The sequence below is a fragment of the Chinchilla lanigera genome, unplaced genomic scaffold (assembly GCF_000276665.1).
Source record: "Chinchilla lanigera isolate Chin_1 unplaced genomic scaffold, ChiLan1.0 scaffold00146, whole genome shotgun sequence".
NCBI classification, from domain to species: domain Eukaryota; kingdom Metazoa; phylum Chordata; class Mammalia; order Rodentia; family Chinchillidae; genus Chinchilla; species Chinchilla lanigera.
The window spans coordinates 2,968,677-2,985,242 of NW_004955547.1; the positions used below are offsets into that span (position 1 = coordinate 2,968,677).

At 48.2% G+C, this 16,566-nt stretch overlaps 1 protein-coding gene across 1 annotated transcript; it reads right to left on the minus strand.

Annotated features, from left to right (window-relative positions):
• Nucleotides 1-4,775: 4,775 nt before the first annotated feature.
• LOC102011813 (keratin, type II cytoskeletal 74) lies at nt 4,776-12,334 on the minus strand. The gene is given in 11 exon segments (XM_005411949.1): nt 4,776-5,138; nt 5,600-5,634; nt 6,083-6,265; nt 6,267-6,301; nt 7,733-7,858; nt 9,383-9,547; nt 9,980-10,075; nt 10,557-10,617; nt 11,050-11,094; nt 11,096-11,262; nt 11,870-12,334. Coding segments are annotated over 11 exon segments (1,575 nt in total). The 3' UTR covers nt 4,776-4,941.
• Nucleotides 12,335-16,566: the final 4,232 nt, after the last annotated feature.

Consider the following 16,566-nt stretch of genomic DNA (forward strand, 5'->3'; position numbering starts at 1 on the left):
TGGGAAAATCATGGCCAAGGGAGAGTTGCAGGGAAGAGACACAGGAAAAGGCAGGTGAGTGCAGAAGACAGTCCATAGATGCTGTGGTTGTCCTCTTCTTTTGCATTCAGTGGTTCACTTGACAATTACCAAGCAGCCTCTGTGTGCCAGCATTTCCACACACAAGAAAAGAGGAAGACACAGGCTGCCTTTGAGGATGTCTCAGTCCAGTGGAGAGGTCAGAGGTTACAGAGACTGTCACTTTGGATCAGTCCCAGATGGAGAGATGGTTCCAAAGCCAGTTGGGCTTTGTGCTCACTTCAGCTAGTAGGCAAGATAGAGTGGGTCTGGGGCCTTCAGCAAGATGGATGCTGTGAATCCCGGTCCACATCACTAAGCAGAGGCTGTGGTCCTGGTAGCTGGAGGGAATGTCACAGTTTTACTGGCTTCTGTTACTTCAATTCAGCAGCAGTCATCAAGGGCTTTGACAGACATGCAGGGCTATGAATTGCTTACCATGACCAAAGCCTGAAACATGATTTGTTAAAAAGCACTCAATTAGTGGACAGAACCTATGGTTGCCCTCATCTGAGCAACTGAAAAGTGTCCAGAGGGCTGGTCAACTCTCGGCCATTAGAAGTCCAACCCCCGGAGGATCCCAAGTCCCCTGAGCTTGCCCTCAGCCAGTCAAGTAGGATAAGTTGTCTCCATCCCCTAGTGGTCCTGGGCTGCTCTCCCTACCTTTATACCCCGTTGCCACTTGCCATTTGGTGATAAAGGCTGGTAATAAAGTCCAGGGATAGTTTTCTCTGCTACACTGTAAATCTTTTTTTTTTTTTTTTTGAGGTGAGGTTTACACAACATAAAATTTACCATTTCAAAGTGAACAGTTTAGTGGCATTTAGCATATACACAATATCGTGCACCTACCACCTCTGCCTAATTTCAAAGCACTGTCCTCACCTGAAAGGGAAACCCTGTGCCCACTGGCAGCAGCCCACTTCCCTTCCCCAACCCCTGCATTCTGTGTGGATTTACCTAGACTGGACATTTCATATGGACATTTCGTATGGACATAATGTATCATACAATATGCGATCTCTTTTGTTTGACTTCTATTACTTCACAAAATGCTTTTAAGCTTCATCTACCCAGCATATATCAATACACCATTCCACAGTAGTCTATTGTAAAGGTATACTTATTACAGCTTCTGTTGCTATAGCAAAAACGTAAACTTATAAGAGGAAAAGGGTTATTTTGGCTCATTGTTTCAGTAGTTGCCGTACATAACCATCTGCTCTGTTGCTTTGGATCTGTGGGAATACAGTATGTCAAGGCAGGAAGCATGTGAGCATTAGAGAAAGCCTATGTTATATCTTGGGCGTAGACATCCCCCAAAGCCTCATACACTTACAGGTGGGATTTTCAGAGGTGGCTGGATCTAGGGTGCGTAAACATGGATTACGGATGTGTGATAACTGAGTTAATCTACTGATGGAGAGTAGTTCTGGGTGAGGCTACATGGATTTACTAAAGACAGAAGACGCACCCTGGGTGTGAGTGGCACCAACCAATAGGCTTGGAGCCTGAATGAAATAAAGGTAAAGACAGAATTGTTGCTGTTGCTGCTTCCTCTTTCCTGCCCGCCCTGCCATGGACTGTTTCTCCTGTCTGATGACCCTCTGCCACACCCCCCTGCTTTGGATACAGCTGACGATGGACTGAAACATCTACACATGGTGAGCTAAAATAATCCTTTCCTCCTTTAGCTTGTGAGCGTTGGGTTCTTTGTCCCAACAACAAACGAATCACTAGGAGAGCCTACTCTCCTAATGGTGGCTGGGAAGTGAAAAGACAAAGGAGTGACCAGAGTACTGAAATGCCCTTCAAGGACATTTGCTCAATGACCTAACTTCATTCCCACAAGCCCTACCTCCTAATGGCTCTACCACCTCTCAACAGTGCTACAGGCCAGTGAACAAGCCTTTGGCAACAGGCAGTTGGGGGACATTTAAGAACCAAGCCAAACTAACATTGTATCCCAACTTTGTATCCACTCACTCATTGATATACATTTGGGCTATTTCTTCCTTCTGCTATTATGAATAGTGCTTTGGGACTGTTTGTGCCTGTATGGTTTCAGCACCTCTTGGTAATATCCTTTAATGTACAGATGTTTTTAACTTTCATGAAGCCCAATTTATCTATCGTCTCCTTCATAGTTTATGCTTCTGGTGTCATATCCAAGAATTGATTGGCAAATCTAAAATCATGAAGATTTTTCCCTATATTTTCTTCTAAGAATTTTATGGTTCTAGCTATTATATTTTGGCTGTTGATGTATTTTATATGATGTGAAGAAGGGTATGTGAAGAAGGGTCCATCTCCATTCTTTGGCCCATGGATATCCAGTTGTCTCCACACCATTTGTTGAAGAGACTATTCTTTCCCACATTGAATGATCTTGGCACCTTTTTGAAATGGACACAGATGTATGGAGTTAAGATTAACAGTCTACCCTGGTTCCTAGCTCCATGATTTCTCATCCTAGGCTTCAGAGGACTCTCTAAACTGTCTTAAAGCAAGAGCCAAGAGGCTCCGGTGCACTTCTCAGGCCTTAAATGAACCCAGACAGCAAAGGCTTTGTCCATTTCCCAGGCAGCAAAGCTGCAGCCAGGGAGACAGCCCCTCTGCCCTCCTCAGCACCCCAGCAGAGGACACAAGGTGTCCTCACTCAGCTCTTGGGAACAGCTCTTGGATCGCCCAGCCCAGCAGCACCAGCTATATTAGGCAGTCAGAGTCATGCCTGCACCACAGCCTCAGAGGAGGTGACTTTACTGATGGCTTATATATTCCTCTAAAAGCTCTTTCAAGGTTTCACCCCCTTGCTGAAAGCCCTCTTACTGTCTCATTCACAAAGAATTTGATATTTTACTAAATTAGACCATTGGTACTGCAAGGACCTGGTACCTGGTCCTAGAGCCCATAGCTTTCATCAGATCCCCAAAGGGCCAGTGACCCCCAGAGTTAAGAACCTTCTGAGTGTACCAGGTGACTCGTTAGTGGCAGAGATACAATGATGATCCGTAATTTCCAGGGCACTAGTCCAGCACTCACAGTAGTGACAGCAGAAATATCACAAGTCATTTGGACAGAAAGTCCACCAGACACCTTGACTATGTGTTCCCCGAGGGTTATTGCATCACGGTACAGACAGAAGAGGACTTCTTAATACAGCAAAGGCACAATGAGGGGATTGAAGGCCATGCCCTCCCAAGGCTCCATCCTGTCGTCCTGAGACCCATAGGGGAAAATATCTTGAGCACATTTGAAACACAAAACTGATCAGAAAGCTACCTAGAAAGCTAAATTCTGCCGGCAAAAGCCAACAACTTTGAAAATCCATCCAGCCCCACTACTGGCTTCAAAAAATTAGAGACTTCCCATCCCCTCATAAATAAGCACACAAGACCTGTGCCCATGCCCACTGTGGCAGCACGATTCAAGCTCTCCCTCTAGGAATCTAGGTGCCCATCTTTCTGGTTATTTGATTTTTTTTCTTTTTCCAGGAAGCTTCCCTTACATAGTTTCACCACTTTTCAGCACTGCTGTCCTACGTCACTTGTCCCCAATTTGCACAAGTGCAGGACTATGGGTGTGAACCTCTTGCTGCAGCCTGAGGTCACCTCCTGAGTAGCCTCCTTGCGGAGGGCCCATAAAGCTGTGCACATCGCAGGATCAAGGTAGGGAGACATCACCATTACAGGGTAGAACATTTGCAGAGATTGACAGGAGTGCATATCTGACACCACTCAAGGGCAGTTTATTGAATATAAAACAGAAATTCAGAGTCCTTAATTTAACAAGGGAAGGACGAGATGGTGCTATTTATTCCCAGGAAAATTTACACCATGACCATGACTTCTGGCTGGGTGGCACCACCAGAGATAAGATCAGGTCTGCTCACTGGACTTAACTTGTGGCCATAGGAACTAAGAGTGAGAAGCTACTGTAAGACACAGCCAGAGAGCAGACCAAGGATCAATCACATCCCACAGTCCTGACAAAATGTCATGATGCTGCCCTCATCAAGAACCACAAATTTGATACTCTCTCTCCAAAAAAGCAATGACATGCCATGGAAAGAGCATGGTCCCCAGAGTCAGCCAGGCCTGAGCTGGCCCAAAGGTGGGTAACTGGGACAAGTTCCGCCGCTCTCAGAGAATCAGGCTCTCTGTCTGCCCAAAGGGTGTGGATTATACCTTTCTTGCAGGATTGGATGAGAATTGGAGGAACTGCATATAGAGTTCTTGATGCATAGTAGGTGCTTGATTATGAAAGTAGCTATTGATGATAAATAGGGGTTGGGTAGCTGACACAAGATGGCAGAAAATCCCCAATTCTCCTTTGCTTGCTTTGTGAATAAGGGTGGTTCTGGTGATCTGAGAATGAACACATGTTCTCCATAATGGAGTCATCCTGCAGAGACCTCTCTGGTGGGACAGCGAATGGCTGTCTAACATCTCACTTTCTGGTTACATGGCTTCAGATTCACCTTGCCATGCTTTCAAGTGCAGTAATACCTCAGATAATTGAGAACTTGACCTTTACAAAGAACAAACCTATCCTCTCTTCTCTTTTCTCCTTCGCTCTCTCTAGACATGATGACAGCTTCTCAAAGCTAAGAAGGTGATTATGACTTGTGCTTCCAAAGCCTTTTGCTAGCTGAAGGCAGCAAGGAAAAAGAGAAGTCATAAAGTCTACACAGGAAGTGCTGACATGAGAGAGGGTGACTCTGTCAATCAGAACTTAAATGTAAGATACCCCATGATGTGGAGAGCTGAGTATATCATGCTCAGTCCTAAAATTCAGAGATGTAGGACTTGGGAGTGCAGGCATCTTTGGGCAGTGGCTAAGACATCTTTTCTTCCAGGTGCTGAGGTGAGTGAGGAGGTGGCCTTATCCGGTGGTCTTCCCAGCTGGGGCATTGATTGGGACACTCTTGACCTGAGAGTCCTTGAGGTCTCTTGCTTGTGCTTCTTGAGTCTTGGGCTGGTCACTTCAGAGGCTGCCAGTGTTGATGGCTGCACTGCTGACCTCAAGGTCAGTGCTCATGGAGCTGGGGTGGTAGCCATAGCCACTGCTGCTAATGATGGCTAAGGAAGAAGGACAAAAACAGGGGAAGGAGAGGCAGGTATCGACCAAAGGTGACAAACTTGTGGTAACTGCTGTCTCTAAGCGTACCTTAATTAATCCCATGGCAACCCTCAGCAGCCAAGAAACACATCAAAGAGTAACAGAGACCCTGTCTACCGGACTGTTTATGAGGAGAAGACAATGTAGGTCCTGCCTTCCTGGACAATTTAGAAAAGTCCCTATTCCCAACCATTTCTCTAGGTGAGTGCCCCAGGGGAAAGACAGCAAGGAGAGGGGTGGGCATAATTTCAGTCACTGTTGCCAGGAAACAAAAGTGAAATAGGTTCCTCTGAAGCCAGAGAACCTTCACAGAGCAGCAGTAGAAACAGCTGGGGAGGTGAGACAGTGAGTAGAGGTGACATTGCTGTGTCCCAGAGTCCCTGGCTTTCCCTATCCGAACTATCTCCTTGAGAATACTCACAGATGCTCACAGGGGGTGGATTCTCACCAGACATCCTGAAAGACAGAAAATGACAGGATAAAACCTCAGGGAACTGTCTAGATTCAGCTAACTTTCAAAGGCTCTGACTTTTGCATACATCATTTCAATCCAGCCTCATAACACAAGGGGGAGATTAGACTCTCCATTTCACAGATGAAAAAATAGAAACATTACATGATTTCCCAGGGCCATGCAGCTACCATTTGGCAAATGCAGTAATTAAGCCCGGGGCTCCATGGGCTCTGTTGATGGCACCATCCAGCCACCTGTGCTCACAGCTCATCTCTGACATCCCTTGCAGGAGGCTGCGGCTGAGTTCACCTGTCACACCACTGTCTCCCTCCCTCCTGGTATCACCAATGCTGTTGTTTCTCCTTTCTCAGCTCCTAGTGGCCCCTCAGCCAGATGGGGGCACCTATAGCCCCTTCTGCCTTCGCACACAGTGCTCTCCCCACCCCTCACCTGCACTCCTCGCCCTCCAGCAGCCTGAGGTAGGTGGTGATCTCCATGTCCAGGGCCAGCTTCAGGCTCATGAGTTCCTGGTACTCACGCAGCAGCCGGGCCAGCTCATCCTTAGCCTGGTGCAGGGCACCCTCCAGCTCATCCAGTTTGACCCAGGCATCCTTGACAGCACTGTCCCCTCTGTTCGTCATCGGTGATAGCTATCTCCAGGTTGGAGCACTAAGGAACAGAGAACAAGGAGGTACAACATAAAATAATGTTTTGAACATACAAGTTAGATAGCATAACTCCCTCACTTTGCACATGAGATTCAAGATTTCTGTAAGAGCTACAAAGCCAACACCAGAACTTGAGGGTCCTCTGTGTTCCATTGCAGGTGAATATTTTAAAAGCTGGCATAAGAAGCTATGGAACATTTCCATTTCAGGAGATCAGAAAAAACTTCAATGCTTGCAAAGCTCTCTAGTGCCTGGGGTTGGGGTCACCAGTGATGCTAGGTTCAAGTACACCAGATCCAGGAGAACTGTGTCCAAGACTCCAGCCAGACCACCCCTAAGGATCAAACAGCATGCCAAGGGTCTCACAGTGGTGGATTTCTGCTGCAGGCTATCTCTCCAGAAGGGAGACTTCTTCCCTGTTAGCACCAAGAGGAAGTGTGTCTGGATTCTTTCAGCACACTGCAGGAGGATCTGATAATCGTCCATATCTGGCCTAAAAGGGGGAGGGAGCCTTCCCCTAGAAAGAATCTACTTATAGCTACAACCTCAGAAACTGAACTCTGATGAACACCCCGGGGGACTATGATGCTAAATACTTGGGGGTGGGGGGAGCAGTCTTCATGGAGTCTTAGTGCCATCCCTGTGACCCACCCCCATGCTGCTTGGGCATTGTGGGGCACAGGAAGGAGAATTGCTGATTTAGAAGTTCCCTCACTGGCAAGGTTGACCTTTTCCTTTGGGAGGTCCCAAGAAGGATCCTTTAGAATCTAAACTCACTCCCCACTGACGCAGTATTGGATTTGCTGCTTTCAGGTAAGATATGTATAAATGGAGGTGGTCCCATCACACAAGACAGGGGAACACAAGAGCATCATCTGTTATTGTGACACTTCATTGCCAGGACTGTATTGCAACATGAGGGAAAGGGATGACAGTAGAGGACCCTAACACATGCCCCATGTACACGTGCACATGCATGAACGCTCACACACACACACACACACACACACACACACACACACACACACATTTCATGGCCAGCAGGAGGAGGAGACATGAGATCTGCTCTCCAAGAGGCACATCTCTAGGGATGTAGACCACATTTGTTAGACAGAGAAAAAGTCTGAGCAAGAGGACATGGGGTTCAAATGTTGACCCTGTTAATGACCATCTAGTGGCCTTAGGCAAATCACTTCCCCTCTCCAGCCCATGTGCCCTACCTGTATTCTCTGGGGAATCCAGAGAATAGGCTTGAGTCTTCCTAACTCTGGTAGGGCAACAAGGCAGGAAGTGGAAGGGGGACTGTGGGTAGCCCACAGAGATGCCTATGCCCAGGAGGGGAGACTTGCTTCTTCCCAAAAGGTGCATCCCAGCATACCTATTACAGAAGAGGAAACTGAGTCTCAGCCCTCTCCATGAGGTCATGGCTCACTTGCTTCTCCATGCTGGTGATGTCACAGCAAATCTTCTGGATGAGCCAATTTACCTGTAACATCTCGTTTCTGGTATGTTTGAGGTCATCTCCATGCCAGCCAACTGCTAGCTGCAGCTACTGAATCTAGTTTTGTAGAGGTGAGAAGGTGGTAGGTGATGAGACAAGGTATGGAGAAGTCCTGAGCAGATGCTTCCACAGCCGAGTGAGCCAGGGGACCACAGCAGGAAGTGGTAGAGCCAGTACTGGGTGCCCTTCCAGTTCAGACCAAGAAGTCTACTGTGTTCTCTAAGCAGAATCTGTCTGCCCTCTCTCTTGTCTCAGCCCCTGGTCTGCAATCTGTCTGCCCTCTCTCTTGTCTCAGCCCCTGGGCTGAGTAGCAAAAGTTGCAGGTCACGTTTGTCAAGCAGGCTTCAATGTAAGCAAAGATCTGGCAATCTCTTTTTCATTTATCACATACAGAGGCATCTTCTAAATGCCCACTTCAGTCCCACAGGTATGGGGATCTAGTAGTGACAAGATAGGTGAGATCACCCCTCTCCTCACTTGCATTCTCCTGTGGCACTTTCTTGGTCACAAGCAGAGAGGAGGGAAGCCCAAGGTCCTGTGTACCCATGGGGGCAGAAGGTTGTGGGAAGGATTGATAGGATTGGTGGCTTCTCCTTTCCATGTGTTTAATCCCTTGGAAAAGAAGAAATGGTGTGGCAATGGGTAAGGAACAAGGGATAGGAGAAATAGTGAGGGTGAAATACCCACTATCCTGCCTGTTGGTAGTGTTACAGTTTGGATGTGGAATGTCCCCCTGAAGGTTTGTGTGTTCATAATTGGTCTTCAACTTGGCACTATTGGGAGGTTGTGGAATTTTCAGGAGGTCAAGCCTAATAGAGGGAAGTTAGGTAACTTGGGGTGTGGCCGTGAGGGGGATACTAAGGCTCTACCCCTTCCTCTTTCTCTCTGCTCCTGGCCATTATGAGGTGAGAAGCCTCCTTTACCATATACTTCCATCATGATGTACTGTGCCACCTCAGGCCCAAGCAACTCAGCCAAGCAACCATGGACTGAAACCTCTGAAACTGTGAGTCAAAATACATCTTTTTTTCCTTCTAAATTCATTTTTTTCCCAAAATACCTGAGATGGAAAGGTGACATAGATGGATCTAACAAATGTGAAAAGAAGGGCTCAGGGTCCCTAGAGAATGCCCAGGTAAAGGGTTTCCTACCTGACTATCCCCTAGAGGGTCTTCCCCTAAAGCCTAACTCCATTGCTAAGAACACTGCAGAATTCTACTGTCTTGGAAGTCTCCCCACACCCATCAGAAAAGAGATCAGCACTTCCCTCGTGATCCCCACCCAACCTCAGTTCACCCATAGCTACCCTGCCTTTGTATGTGATGGTCCTGCCCTCAGGCAGCTTGCCTCTATTCCTGTGAGTGCCTTGTTTTACAATGGAAACACTTCATTTCTCACCTCCCTCAGAGGATCGCCTGTCTCTCCCTCTCTTCTGGATATGGCCATCCATAGCAGTTTTCTGATTTATCTTTAATAACACTCCCTGTTGAGAAGTACTTTCACTCAGCACATCTGCAGCAGTATCTCTCACACTTCCTGGTGACCCTCCCCAGGGAGAAAGGAGACTCATCCCATGCCCACCTTGATCTGGTACAGTGCCTCAGCCTCAGTCTTGCTCCTCTGGGCAATATCCTCATAGTGAGTGCGGACCTCAGTGATGATACTGTCCAGGTCTGGGTGCTGGTTATTGTCCATGGAGAGGATAACAGAGGTCTCACCAGTATGAGTCTGGAGTTGGGTGATCTCCTGAGTGGAGAGATGAAGACAGTCTGGCCCAAGCTCCCCTGATTGGCCCTATCAGTTCTCTAGGCCAGTGATCCACTGGAGTTAGATCTCAGGAAGGCAGTGGGAGGTGCTCAGCGGGAGGAGGAAGACATTCCCTGCAGCTCCACAAGACCCAAGAAGCTGTGCTTCAGTAGGACCTCATGGGGTCATTTTACCCTGCCTATGAGCAAACCTTCTATCATGGCCCAGATCAATTATGCCCTGTATATGTGGCCTCCAAGGACAAAATCCTAGGTTTCCATGCTCAGCTAGGGCCAGGATTTTCACTTTTCCATTTAAACATCTTCTCCTGTGTCATCCATAAGTCCTTCCTGTTGGCTTCCCCCCTGTGTAAGTCAGCTGAAGCCCTTGGATAGAAAAAGGTAAAAGAATGGGGAATAGAAGGGTCCTCACCGCATCATATAGACACTTAAGGAATTTTATGTCTTTGTCCAGAGAGTCCGCCTTGGCCTCAAGTTCCACCCTGGCTGTGTAGGCCACATCTGTATTCTGCCAAGATGCAACAACCACCATTAGTCCACTGACCCTCCTCCCATGAGCTGCCCTGCCCCGACCCCTAGCCCTAAAGCCACCTGCCTTGCTGGTTTTGCCCACAGATGGAAGGGTATTGGTGAACAGTCCTTCAACATCAATTTTCTCTCAGACTCACTGAATCTTTGGGAATAGCAAAAGGAGAATAGGGACTGTTCTTCTATTATACCTGGAGAACACCAGCCCAAAAAGGTACTGATGCTCTTTATGTTACACAGAAAGGTGAGGTTTAATCAGGATGTCACAAATCCCACACCAGAATTCTCTCCTGTTTGTCTCTGTCCATTTCCTAGGTATGTGTCCTTTCTCTCTAACTCACGAGAGACCAACACCATGGTGCCATCCACCTCCAGGCACCAGGTCCCACCTGTTGGCCTGGGCTGAAGTGCTGTGCAGAGTTGTTTAAGGCGGGGATGTGAAGAGATTCTTCTCTCCTTACCTTCTTGAGCACCACAAATTCATTCTCGGCCTCTGCGAGCTGGCTAATCTCCATCTCATATCTGTGGGTGGGGAGAGAACATGGCAAGAGGTGTCAGCTCCCTAGGTCAAGTATGCTCTTCCTGCTGGCTGGGCAAGCACTCAGGCTGCAGAATGCCCAATGTGGTCCCCTTGGGGTGAGATCTGAGACCCAGTAGCAGGAGTCAGAAGTCCCTGACTTATCTCACTATAATCTACTCCCTACACCCTAGGAAAGTATTCAGATACCTACAAGACATCCCAAACCAGCAGCTGAAATGCTTAGTGGGTCAGTGAGCAGAGGAGCTCCTACTTATCAACAAAGTAGGAGATTCTCATCAAGTAGAGTGGACCTTTCCCCCATACCTAGAGAAGGGGACCTGAGCTCTTCACTCTGGAACTTGCTCCATGCTCTTCTAATTTATGGCTGAGAGATCATATAGATGACTAGTGATCCTTTGATGGAGTATGCTCACCTCTTCTTGTAATCCTCCACCACATCCCTCATGCTCCTGAGCTCATTCCAGCCTCACCTTGTCACCAGACAGTATCCCCAGTTGCTTCCACAGGCTGCTAATGCAGCCCTCATAAATGGGCTCCAGGTTCTTCCTGCAGTTGTTCAGGTCCAGCTGTTGCAGCAGCTTTCACTTGGTCTGTAGCACCTGGTTTTGCTGCTCCAGGAAGCGCACCTGGAAACCAAACCAACAGCCACCTGGAACATCAATGTCATCACGCCCCATGGAATGCACCACTGACTCCCCAGGCTAAATGGATTTCCTTCGTTATTTGGCTCAACTTCTGATGCTCTACCCTTGACATCTGCTACCGATGAAACCCTGTACAAGTGCTCGTCCTCTAACTTTCTAAAACCTCACCAAGAGGCAGACTTCACAACTGTCTTCCATTGCCTGACCCTGGTCCCAGGAGATGTTCTCTTTTATGTCTCAGCTGTGTTTCTTTCTGTGCTGAGCTTATCCTTCTATCAGTACTGCATGTTCTGTAGGAAGATAGAGATCTAACCAGATGTCCTCCAGAAGCCTGTGACTTCTTTCATAAAAAAGAGCTATCGTCTACCCAGTTTCCTATCCTGCCATGTAAAATACCCAGAAACTGAAACCCATTTATTTATTCCTGTATTCTACTTATCTTGCAAATTAGACCTCCCCCCTTATGACAAGAGAGCCCTTCCAGAAACCCAGCCACACCTCAAAATACACATTGCCCAGCCCATGCCAAGGGAGCAGGGAGACTGCTCCTATCCCATTGGCTTGCCTTTTCCTCCTCTTAGAGACCCACCTTGTCAATGAAGGAAGCAAACTTGTCATTCAGAGTCTTGATCTGCTCCCACTCTTGGACATGCACTTTCTGGATCTCAGGATCCAGCTCCACATTGAGGCGAGCCAGGAGGTTCTTGTTAACAGTGACTTGGTGGATACTTCTAGGTGGGCACACAGATAGACACCCAGGTCCCAGGGCTACATTGCCAAACATGCTGCCAGCAAAGCCTCTGGCTGGGTTGCCTCCATACTAAGTGCCATGCTCAAAGCTACCACCCCAAACACCACTGTCAGCCACATTGAAGGAATTATGCCGATTCCCCCCAAGACTGTAGAGGTTCCGGCTGCTGAAGCCAGCCCCACTCCCTTGGCCAGTGGCGTGGTAAGAGGCCACACCACCCATAACCTTCCTTGGCGTCACTGCAGCATGCACATCGAAGTTGCCTTTGTCACCACGGGAGTTGATGTTCAGTTGCCAACTCATGGTGGTAAAATGGAACTGGCAGAGCTAGAGAAATGCAGTCACTCAGGGCTGGAGAGTGCAAGTCTGTAAGAGTCAGAATGCTGCCTCCTTTTATCCCTGCTGAGCCCTGGACACCGGAACAAGGTGTCTTTCTCTACGTTATCTCCTGGCCCTGCTGAAGGGCTGCGGGCCAGGGACAATCTGCACAACAGAGATCTTCAAGCTCTCTGCAGCAAGGAAGGCCTCCTGATAGCAGATAGAATATGCTGCCCTTGCATACTAGACTTGTCTGATTTGGAATTTATCTGTGCTTCCTAATTAGGGACCTGCCATACTATCCACTGCAAAGATCTCACTGCTTTATTTTTCCAACGTTGCCTCCTCTTTACTTATCAACAAGGAGCAGGGGAAATACCTGCCTTTACTCAAGGAGGGCTCATCTGAACACCCCAGGCTTCTTCCCCAAAGGACCTATACCCCTGGTATCCAGTCTTGATAAGGAGCTGGGGTGCTGATGCTAGAGAATACTTGGAAAGGAAACAGTTCTTCTTAAAAGATGTTCTCAAAGATCTGGATCCAGAAACAAGGTCCAGGGGGCCACTTTCTGGGTCATGCTAAAGAGCACAGCTGACCAGTGTGGAATGGATACCAAAAAAGAGGGTGTAAATGAGCACACAGCATCTGAATGTCCCCCTGCAGAGATATTGCCCAGGGCTAACAGATATATTGCTAAGAGGACCTGCCTTGTGATGACCTTGAAGTTATCTTTTTAACAGTGAGAACTCTTTCAAGAAGCTGGCCTTTTTTCCACTTGAATTTTCTCTCTAGAATGAAACTGTCCCGTCCTGGGAGGCTAGACAGGAATTGTACTTAGCTCATCTCTATGTAGAAACACCCCTGGCTGAAGTTAGTCAGATACAGGAACCCCTAATTCTCACTACTGGGATCAAATTTGTTCTGCAAAATTCCCCCATCACTTCTGGGATCAGGAAATCTCAGCATTTCACAGCTCAGGTATTCCTGGTAGAGTCAAATGTTAAAAAATTATCTCAAAACTAGGTATCTGGTAGCTGCCCTAGTAAAGAACATTTATCACTAGCTATAACCACATTAAGGAGCCCTGATCTGTTTGTATCCGGTAGAGGGGACTAAACAGTTGCTTCTACTGCTGGGGTTTGGGGAAGAGGAGGATGAACAGTTGGAGAGATGGGGCAAAGCTGGAACCTGCCTCAGACAGTGGCTCCATCACAGGTGCTTTCCTCAGCCTTCTGGGCAGTGGTGGGCACCTCCTTCTCCAGGGGTCCCTCCTCCCAGCCTTCTTGGCAAGGTCTGGCCCCAGGGAATGGGAGGATATAGTAGAAGTAATGACTTGTGGTTTTCTAAACCAGATTGCAAAGGGCAACAGCAGGTAGACAGTTAATTGGGGTCCTCCCCTCCCACATGGCCAATACCGGCTTTACCTGCTTCCTAATGTGAGAATGGTCTACAAATGATGTTTTAAGTTCCTTGGCCTGGAGGTGATGGACATATGCCCCCAATCCCCCGTGAGTCTGCAGACCAGTGAGAGGTACCCAAACCACAAACTGAATCCAAGGCCAAAGCTTCAGAGTAACAAAAGAGCATTGGTGGCAATGGGACAGAGTTATCCTTAGGGGGTGGCTAATTTTGATGAGGGTTGCTATGGTTTAGGACTAAAATGTTCCCCAAAAGTCTCATGTTCAGAGGTGAGCCTTTTGGAAGTCACTAGATCGTGGGAGAGGAGGGCTATACTCATCAGTGGACTACTCCATGCATGAGTTCACAGGTGATTATGCTTTACAAAGTAGGGCTTGTTTGAAAGGGTGGGCCTGGGGTGTGACCTGGAAGGACTACATTATTCTTGTCCCTGACTCCTCCCTTCTCTCTCTGCGTCTTGGCCACCACGGCATGAGCAGGTCTCCTCTGCCATGTCCTTTCTCCATGCTGTTTTTACCTTAGAGTTTGCTTACCATGAACTGAACCTTCTGAAACTGCAAGCCAAAATAAACTTCTCATCCTTTACATTATGGGTGTCAGACATTTCATTGCTGCAATGGGAATGTGACTAACATGGAGATTTTTAGGCACCCACAGAAGACTTGGCTTATATCCCCTACAGCACTCATCACAGGGGCTGGCTTAGAGTATCAAGGGTTGCAGAATTACCTACAGAAGCAGTAGCAATGGTGGCAATACTAGTGTGTGTGGTTGGTAGTACCTCAATACCACTGGGTTGAGGGCTTGTCCAGGACTTCAGACTTTAGGGCTACCACCTGAGCAATTCTGGGATGGTTGATCACCTGAGCACCATAGTCATATTGGAGAGAGCAGAGTACCATGTTTCCCAGTCATTCTTAGGGACTATAGAAGTCACATCTCTCCAAGATTGTCAAAAGCCAACACTCAAACCATTCCCTGGTGTCTATCCATCTCCCCACCCCTACACTTCCTGGATTGACATGGTTTCTTCTGATTATTCAGGCAACAGGTGGCTGGCGGCATCCACTTAAACTTAGTTGCACTCATACTTACTGTCTACTCCTTTCAAGAACAATGCTGAGTGGCATCCCAGACAACGGACACTACAGTCAAGGTGCCCATTTCTTGAAGCCACATTAGTGTACAACACAAAGAGTCTCTCTGACAATGTAACAGAGAGTGTCAGTGACCTGAGACCTGGCAGCTTTCCCTACCTGCTGGTCTCATGGAACTCTCTATCTCTCTCCTGGGGTAAGCAAACACCATCTCCAAGTCAAGTGCCTGCCCTGCTCTCCCCTCCCTGCTCTGCGCAGCCCAGCTCAGGACCACATGTCCCACTTTGCTTGTACATCACCTTGTCTTCCATGATGAAGAGGTACAGACGTAGTCCTTTGCCAGGGTGCAAGACTAGATGGAACCCCACTTGCCTCTCAGCATACCCTAGGGCTAGACACAACCAGCGTGTACCTCCAGGGCAGCCCCTGGCCAAATCCCAGGGACAGGCTTGAGTCGGAGCCTCTGGTCTGAATTCCTCCTGCTGCCCAAAGAGGGTCACCAGTATCTCTTGGCTCCTCTGAGTTCTCACCCATGTTTACATGGCAGCCTGAGCTCGTTTCCCAAGGCCCTGGGTCTTCTCCTCCCTGAGGCTCTGGAGGAAAATGAGGTCCCCAGCTCCCAGCTCACCAATGTTCTGTCTACCAGGAGCCCCACCTGCCCAGCCTACCCCCGGTTTGAAGATCTGTGGACTAGGTTTCATTTTCCCAGCCCAAGTGTCCTTGCTGTCTGCAAACGCTGGCCTGGTCCTCACCATGCTCATTTCTCTCTTCCTACTCACGTTCCTACTCCCACAGCCTTTATGACTAGACAGGCCCCTGGCCTTTACTGTAACCAAGCACTCTTCAGTCCTCTTTGTTAAAAGAACTCCTGTTTTTAAAAGAAAAGCTCTCTGAACCCTTGCAACTCCACCCACCACCTACCCAGTCATCACAAGTTTCTCCCTCTCAGCTTAAGCACACTCAGGTATGTCTGGGCAAGCACTGTCTTGCTGAGGAAAGATGAGATTTCTTCCCTTCGCCCATTTCAAAACACCACCCGATCCCCGGTCAGGCATTGTTTCATTCGTATTCTTATTTCAGGCCCCCCACCCACCCCCATTTACTCTGGAAAAAGTGTGCAAGGTATTTCCTGATCCCTAACTTGCTTTATTGTATGATTCCTTCTCAAGGGAAAACAGAGAGGCTGGGGTGGGGGGGAATCCCTTAATCTTTTGATCATGACTGTGGAGTTTGATGCCTGATCTGCCTCTTCCTCTGCCCATTTGTAAAATAAACAAACTAGGCTGTGCAGCAGGCTATAATTAGGCCACATCATCACTAATGACATGCTATCTATCTCCTATCATCCAGTCCAAGAGGGAGGGGGGGCCAGCCCTACCCCATCACTAGGGAGATGCTGGAGTGGTGGGACAGGCCTGGATGGCATCCACCTGATGTGTGTGTTGGGGGGGTGGCCAGGCCCCTCCCTGTGCCCACACTATACCTGAGCTGGCTGGGAGTCCTGGGAATGGAATTAGGAAGGGGACAGCGGGAAGACACCCCTGGGCAGAGCAGATGCATCAGGGGCCTGGACAACACAGATAAAATGGGGTTTGAGAGAAAAAGTTATAAAAGTGGGATGTCGGGGGGAAAATGGAAGAAATAAGAAGTGGGTATTGAAATAAAGGAGACTTAAAAAGCTGGGTCCCTGGGGTGGGTGGG